General features: G+C 35.3%; 1 protein-coding gene across 3 annotated transcripts; it reads left to right on the top strand.

Moving 5' to 3' along the window:
• The first annotated feature begins 575 nt into the window (after nucleotides 1–575).
• Nucleotides 576–5,016, top strand: LOC104230963 (serine/threonine-protein kinase AFC2-like). Of its 3 annotated transcripts, none has more exons than XM_009783880.2 (12): nucleotides 576–762; nucleotides 1,773–1,959; nucleotides 2,628–2,654; nucleotides 2,739–2,892; nucleotides 2,986–3,034; nucleotides 3,130–3,244; nucleotides 3,447–3,538; nucleotides 3,666–3,822; nucleotides 3,915–3,979; nucleotides 4,088–4,185; nucleotides 4,260–4,362; nucleotides 4,445–5,016. In XM_009783880.2, the coding sequence occupies exons 1-12, from the start codon at nucleotides 661–663 to the stop codon at nucleotides 4,592–4,594; spliced, it is 1,299 nt and encodes a 432-aa protein (XP_009782182.1). In that variant the 5' UTR covers nucleotides 576–660; the 3' UTR covers nucleotides 4,595–5,016. The 3 variants fall into 3 exon arrangements, with proteins under 3 accessions (XP_009782182.1, XP_070016644.1, XP_009782183.1); XM_009783881.2 differs by having other exon boundaries at nucleotides 634–762; nucleotides 1,773–1,834; XM_070160543.1 differs by lacking the exon at nucleotides 1,773–1,959 and having other exon boundaries at nucleotides 630–762.
• Nucleotides 5,017–8,280: the final 3,264 nt, after the last annotated feature.

Raw genomic sequence — 8,280 nt, forward strand, 5'->3', positions numbered from 1 at the left:
CCACCCAAATAGATTTGGTTTGTTGAACTAATATTTGAGTCACAGTTACTGATTCAAAAATTAACTTAAAAGCTTGAGAATCTTTTTTAAAAATTAAATAGTAATTTTGAGAACCTATTGGAGTTGAATGTTAAATCTTAACCTATTATTTTTGGGTTAGTTAGTTGTAAATTGAAATATTGGTTATAAAATTGAAAAGTAGGGAGCCTAGTTGCTTTAATGTGTAATTTTCCCTTTAATGAAATATAAAATCAGATATTCTCAAATTCGTTATGCGGAAGCTCTTTAATGCCATGTTATAATTATAGGATTTTCTTTTTCCAATCCTTAGATTGAGGTTTGGAAAAATGGCGGGAATTCTCTAAAGGATTGGGAAAGGAAACCATAGAAAAAAATAATTTATTTATAGGTAAAAAAATAAAAAGAAACAACCACATAACTCAACCACGGTTAGTTTCCCTAACCCCGACTCTATAAAGTCGGCTGAGACGGTCCTGATTAAACTTCAATTACTAATCCAACGGTGAAGCATCAATCAAATAATGTGAATCGTACGCCGCATCGAGCTCCACACCATTAGCTTTCGCTGCTCCTTAGCTCACAAACAAATTGGGGATTAGGGTTTTTTCTCTCTTTACAAATTACGCATCGATTTGATATATGGAAATGGAATACGTAACGGAGTATCCACATCCATACATGGATCGTCGTCCTAAGAAGCGTCCGAGATTAGATTGGGATCCTTCCCATACTCCCAACAAGGTACTCCTTTTATTCTTTTTCCGTTGTTATTTTTTGTATTAATTTTGCTCATTTTTTTCTTATTTTCCGAGAAGTTGTTCGAAAATGAAACATATTTATCTCAATTATTAGTAATTTTGATTCAATTGATTTGAAGTATCAACGAAAGCTTTGGTGTTATTGATTTTTTTTTTGTTCGAGAAATGAATTTTTTTTTGCGGAATTTCGAGGGTTTTGATTACAATTGAAGTTACGGTTCAATGAAAGTTTTGGTGTTACTTTTCTTGGGAGAAGTTTGACAAATGACCCAAAAAGTGTTAGTTGGATGCTGAGTATTTTGAATAAAATTGAAGTCTGGTTCTATGAAAGTGCTCTTGAACCATATGAGGTTTTAAGTTATTGGTGAATAAAAGATAGGATTTTGGAGGATAATTTGATGCTTGAGTGATTGATTAGAACTGCAGATTTCAATTTGAGATATATATTAGATATCTTCCGATAAAATTTTGTTTGTTTAATTTTGATCTGATGTTTGACTCCATGAATTCGGGGACTTTACTTTGAGGAAAAATAGAAATTAAAAAAAAAATCCAGCTGAAATCTGTAATTTTATAAGAACATAATTTCTTAAGTTTTTTTTGAGTGTCATTGGCATCTGAATTTTGCGTGGTTAAACATTGAATTGAATCATGATGAAAAGGTAAAAACAATCTCGTTGGAATATGAAGATTTATGAGCAATTTAAACTGAAAGGTGTAGTAGCATTTGACCAGTCATCAATCTTATGATGTTGGTCTGAGAATATTTGTTGTGTGACAAATGTTTGTTGTTTCTCTCATGTCAGTAGTTTTATGCCAATTCAATGGTCTTGTCTAGCTTAGTGAGTTCGTTGTTGAGTTGGGGATTGTGTGAAAATATTCATCTTGGTTGTTACTCTTGCAAATATTTCAAAATTCAGTTTAGTTTTAAATATAGGGTAGGTTTTATGTTATATCTTTTTCAGAAGAATATGAATGAATGGTTGTCTGTAGGCTCAGTCAGGAATATATTATGGGCAAGAGGTTGGCAATTCATCGAGCTATGTGCATTCAAGGTTACTACCCGATCATGATAGTTTATATGTAAAAGGACTGGCTCAAAAAGGCTCTCCCCCACAGCGAGATGATGACAAAGATGGACATTACATGTTTGAGCTTGGAGAGAATTTAACTACTCGCTGTAATTACAAATTTTTTTCATCACCATGTTATATATGTGTTAGGTTTTGCTTGATCAAAATACGTGTTAGGTTCTTTTTGGTTGGCTCTTATATTCCAGTTGTTTATGGAATTATGTGTCTGGTCGTGCTGAAGTCCATCTTTTTGTCCATAAGCAATTAGCTGATCGTTGTTTTGTAGTTAGCAAGTAGAAACCAAAAAAAAGCATAGAAAATCAGCTATTCTTTCTGATCATTTAGCCTTGTATATGGGGGTATCCATTTTTTGTTGCAAGATATACCTCTACTTATGGATAAAATAAGTGAATAAGATACTAATAGTGAAGGAATACATTTATTTTCCCGACCCTGTCTATTTTTCTTCTCTGGCATAATAAGTGACTATTATTAAGTGTAAGAAATGAGGTTGCACATTGTTTTATAGGTGTAGTTTTGCTTGCATGAACTTCGGGAATTGACCTTCCTTCCCATTCTAGTGAGGACCAAACTAAGGATTAAGATATCTCCTATACCTGACAGAATCTTGAAGCTTTTCCAATTTCAAAAACTTATTTCCCATCATGTCTATATTAGACAACATAACCTGAAGTCCTTTAGTTTAATTGCATTTTGCAAGTATACGCCTATCTCCTCCATAATATTCTCACTCATTTCATTCCTGTAATTGCAGATAAAATTCTCAAAAAGATTGGTGAAGGTCAGTCTAAATTTCTTTTCTTAATTTACGATTTAATCGCTCTTGTTTGGCCATGGATCTCTCTTCAATTTTATAGTTCACCAGGTACCTTTGGGCAAGTTCTAGAATGCTGGGACAGAGAGCAGAAGGGATTTGTTGCCATCAAAATTATCCGAAGTATCAAGAAGTATCGTGAAGCGGCAATGGTAGAAGTTGACGTGCTTCAGTTGCTAGGGAGATATGATAGGGGTGGAAGCCGGTATGTCTTGTCTATGTTGTATATAGTGTCTCTTCTTCATATAAATAAATGCAAGCTTGCATGTGATGGTTAAAAGAAGTTCCTTCTTTGCAGTTGTGTCCAATTACGGAACTGGTTTGATTATCGTAACCATATTTGTTTAGTAAGTATATTGTTGATTTGTGGTAACCTGATTTCCCCGACTTTGTGAATTCTATGGGGACTTAAGGCTTGCAATGAATTTAATGGTCTTAACAGGTGTTTGAGAAGCTTGGGCCAAGCTTATTCGATTTTCTACGGAAAAACAGTTATCGCGCATTTCCGGTTGATCTAGTTCGTGAAATTGGAAGGCAATTGTTGGAATGTGTAGCATGTGTGTGATCTATACTTCTTCAGTTCATTCTAATACCAGATACTTGGCCATTTTTTGTTCGCTTGGTCTCAAGAATTTACTTTTTGCATTATTCTTTTCTGGTTTGTTAGTAAAGTTGCAATCTTTATATTGCATTTGCCACCACTGCATTGGAGACGATTTATTTAAAAATGTGAATGCTTATTGTGGCCTTTGTTTTCAGTCATGCATGATATGCGTCTCATCCATACGGATCTTAAGCCCGAGAATATACTCTTTGTTTCTGCAGACTACATAAAAGTGCCTGACTACAAGGTATGTAGAGTTCTGCTTTTCAAGCTCTTAGGAGTGTGTTATACTCTTATAATAACTAGAATTAACTAGCCCTCTGGTGATCATGCCACATCATTTAAATCTCTGTTGTTCCTTTACTTGTCTTTAGGGTACACCATGGTCACACAGAGACAGATCATTTTCTAAAAGGTTACCAAAGTCAAGTGCTATCAAAGTAATTGATTTTGGTAGTACTGCTTACGAACGACCAGATCACAACTATATTGTGTCCACACGACATTACCGTGCACCTGAAGTTATTCTTGGTGTGTTAAAATTTTCTTCTCCTTTCAACGAAGTCTCACGAATTTAGCATTGTCCTTTTACTTGATTTTACTGGGTTTTATGTGTGTTTCAGGCCTTGGATGGAGCTACCCGTGTGATTTATGGAGTGTGGGCTGCATCTTGGTAGAACTATGCTCGGTAGTTTCTAGCATCTGATTTTTTCATTAATCTGTTTGTTCTGAGCCAGATGTTAATATGTTGATGGAAGACACACTGGGTATTCATTCATGTGTGGTGGTTTTGCAGGGTGAAGCTTTATTCCAGACACACGAGAATTTGGAGCACCTGGCAATGATGGAAAGAGTATTGGGTCCACTACCATCACAAATGTTAAAAAGAGTGGAGTGAGTGCCATTTTAGTATGTTCATGTCATCATATACTATCAGCAATTAACTTGTCCCTTTTTCATTTGGATAGTCGGCATGCGGAGAAATATGTAAGGAGAGGTAGATTAGACTGGCCTGAAGGTGCCACTTCCAGAGAGAGCATAAAGTCCGTGATGAAGCTGCCTCGTCTTCAGGTGAATTAATAGTTTGTATGCACTTTAGTACTTGATTTTCATATGCCAAAATCTTATGTGATATGTCTGGGCTTTGGTGCAGAATTTGGTGATGCAGCATGTTGATCATTCAGCTGGAGATCTTATAGACCTGTTGCAAGGTCTCCTTAGATTTGATCCATCTATCAGGATGACGGCTCATGATGCGCTACGGCATCCCTTTTTCACCAGGGACCAATATCGGAGGATATAGGAGGACGAACTCTTGTTTGTCATCACTCCTGCATCAGTTCATACTTGCATTACAGTCCCAAGGTATCGAGTTATTTGACATTTCTATGAGAGAAGATAGTTGGTGAAGTATTGTCCGTCCTTTGAGGAGAACTTGCATGTATTACGCTTGAGAGAGTGCCCTCTTTCGCGATCTCTTATGAAATTCCATTGTTGTGGTAGTTCCAAATTTTTGTTCAACCCTTTTGCCTTCTGCAATAAGGTAATCATATAGGTATCAAATACATGATCATGATGTATGTCTATTTTGGCCTGATAGTGCCATCATCTTCCATTTGGATCAACTTGTCTTGCAGCCTCCAAGATTCTGCTGCTGCTGAAAGCATATCGGTTAGCCTGGCTGTGTTCTAGTTTGAATTTGCAGTCCGCACATGATCTTTTTTACTTTAGTTTGGTCCCCTCCTCTTTTGCACAAGTGACAGTAATTAATCTATCTCTATATAAAAAGAGAAGCAAAACAATTATATGATGCTAAATTGCTAAGTGGCAAAACCATAAGGTGGTAAGTGTAGATTTTTACATAGTTGGAGTTTTAAAATAATAAAATAAAAAAGAAAAAACCTGCCCATTCAAATTGGTGAGTAGTTTCTTCCTAATATGGTACTCTCTTATGAAAACTGCCTAATTCAAAGTGCTAATATTTTTTTATACAGAAAATAATTTGAATTTGAATTTAAAGATAAAAAAATATATTATTTTGAGTATAGAGATAAAAGTATTTGAGTTGAGATAAAAGAAAAGTTCATTTGCTTATGGCTATTAATGCAAAAATAGCAATAGTACTAAGAATATCAATAGATTTATAATAAAATTAGTAAATTTATTTGTGCTTCGCGCGGTTATAAAAGATATCAATAAAATTAGAAATAATCTTTTTATGTTTTCAATCTCAATTAAAAAATAAATGATTTTGTGTCTGCATGTTTCTTTCGGTCTAATTTTATATTAGATACATGCATGTGGATACTTGACCTTTTGTTCATTAGATAGTGAAACCCCTTTAATTCTGAATTTTCTTCTTTTTGAATGAAACAAAATGAAAAGAAAAGAAAAGATCAAGAAAAAAATAAAAAGTTAAGAAAGTACTAACAGAACAAATTATTTTTGTAATTCGCCCTAAAGTAGGTCAAATTATGTGACACAAAAACTAATTGTGAGAGAAACAGGGAAAAAGTATTCGCATGGTTACTTATAACTTATATAACACAAATATTAACGGGAGAAACATGAAAAAAAAATGTTCTCATAGTTTAAGTAACCGCATCTTGATTAACATTGTGGTTGCAAAAGTATGGGACTTCTTGACTGGAGCATGAGTATTTCTTGGAATTAATTTTGTCATAACCCCTCCAACTGTACGTTTCACTAACCAAACTCAACGGAATTCATGCACAAGCATCTCCACGAAAATAGCATTAAATAAAATAATATTTTTATGTTGACCATACAAGAACAAAGATCACTAAAAAGAAATTAAAAAGCAATATTTCTGGACAGCAGTGTTGAACTTGTGTTGACAGAACAGTTGGAATAATGATACTACTACACCAACAACAACATACCCAGTATAATCCCACGGGTGAGGTCTGGGGAGGGTAGTGTGCACGCAGACCTTACCCCTATCTGGAGAGGTAGAGAGGTTATTTCCGAGGGAGGCAAGAGAAAGAGGAGAAAAAGTAACATCAAACAGTTGGAATAGTGATCTCTTGGCTAAATGACGGGCTTCTTCATGACAAAATATTGATGAGTATGAAACATGAAAAATAAGACAATGATACAAGTTGAGAAAATAACAGAACCACAAATAGGTTGTTAATGCGAAGCTCGTCTTTAAACTCACTGTGAGAAGCAGCACGTCAAGGAAATTATGTGTTCTGCATGCATGTTTTCTGTGGATGCAATTGGTGGCTACCCAACAACCACAAGCTGTTATATATCTCACCTCCATAAGTCACAATTCTTTATCTCCATAACTCCAGCCATTTATTTAATGAGTTTCTTATTAAAAGTTCTGTTTAAACATGTACCATTTCTTTCCTCCATATTCACATTGTTATGCATATTGGAATACTGCTTCAGGGAGTCCTCGTCTATTATCTTTAATTTTTCCATTACTCTCTTTTAAAAAAGAAAGACGTTAATATTTTTTTTGGGTGCCAGATTAAAGTGTCGGCTGCTTGAGATGATGCAACAAAAGAGGTGCCTTTTTATTTCTCCTATGTATTATTTAGTATGCACGATAACTTAAATTCAGAAATTACAGTTTTCATTTTATAATTAGAGAAAAGGTAAAAAAGGAGAATAAAGATAAATGGATTTATTGCCAAAGAGAGGTGTCAAGTCAACACTATTTATCGTCCCTCCTTTATATATATAGGGAGAGATAGTAAAATTACTTATCTGTTTATATTTTGAAGAATTTTAAAATTGTAATTTAAATATGACAGTATTTTGATTATATGTAAAATTCAAAATGAAAAAACTAATTGAAATATCACAAAAGACAAAATGTACAAAGATAAAAATAGAGATAATACGAGGATATTTCAAAGTTTTGGAGTTTTCGCCCTTTGCTTCCGGCTTTGATGAAGGTAAATAGTCAAAAAAGTTCCCCGTAGAACGAGAGCGTTGAGGCTTTCATCGAAACAAAGAGAGAGGCCTAACTGGTGCTTTTTTCTGTGTTAGCCAGGTGAAAGGCTTGCTTGACTATAAATAGATTAGTGTATTAAAAGAGAGGCCCAGTTGGAAAGGAGTGGAACGAAAGCAGACAAGTGAAGACCAAAAAAGACAGGCTTATGACTAAACACTACCCGAACGAAGCCCAATCGATTCGAATCGGTCAGTCAAATAAACAAAGACTATAGTTCGCGATCAAGTCGTTCGCTTCTATAGCGGTTCGGAATTCCATTTTGATCTGTAAAGTTCTTTAGGTCGAGCCTCCTTTTCAGTCGCCCTCTACATCGTTATTTTTTCCATAGATATCTAATTTATCTTGCCATTTATTCTTTTTTGGTCTTTATTGATTTATATACTCATCATCATCCCGCCGCTCCTACCAACGCTTACTTACAACTAAGCAAAAAAAAGGGTTCTAAATGACTTTGAACTAATTCAGGTAATAAAATATCTCCACAAGCCCTAAGCAAAACCACAACATGCGGGTGAATAATCAAGTCCTCTCACAACCCATCATAGCATAAGGAAGTAACACATGAAACAGGTCAAAGCATGACCAACATCCACTTCACTTGATGACACACCCGTAGGAAATGCTCCGCTGAGTGAGCGAATCAATCTAGTGTAGAATACACATTCTCATTAGGCCTACCAATGGGCCTCCAAACTGATTCGGGTCATACCAAGATAAGTCAATAGACATCCAAAAGTCTATGGTGATTCTAACCATGACACATACTGTCACGATGTGACGACTCGGCCGATCGTCTTAAGAATTAACGCCCCGATCCCCTATTAACTGCTTTTCCCAAGTTTATTTTTGCTATTTTGATTTGCTGGGATGTTCGGTTTTTAGTTTCGGAGAGTGTTGGGACACTTAGTCCCTAAATGAGAGCTTAAGTGTTGGAAAGTTGACCGTAGTCGGAACAGTATGAAGACGGCCTCGGAATGGAAATCTGATGGTTCCGTTAG

This window comes from Nicotiana sylvestris, chromosome 10 (genome assembly GCF_000393655.2).
Source record: "Nicotiana sylvestris chromosome 10, ASM39365v2, whole genome shotgun sequence".
Lineage (NCBI taxonomy): Eukaryota > Viridiplantae > Streptophyta > Magnoliopsida > Solanales > Solanaceae > Nicotiana > Nicotiana sylvestris.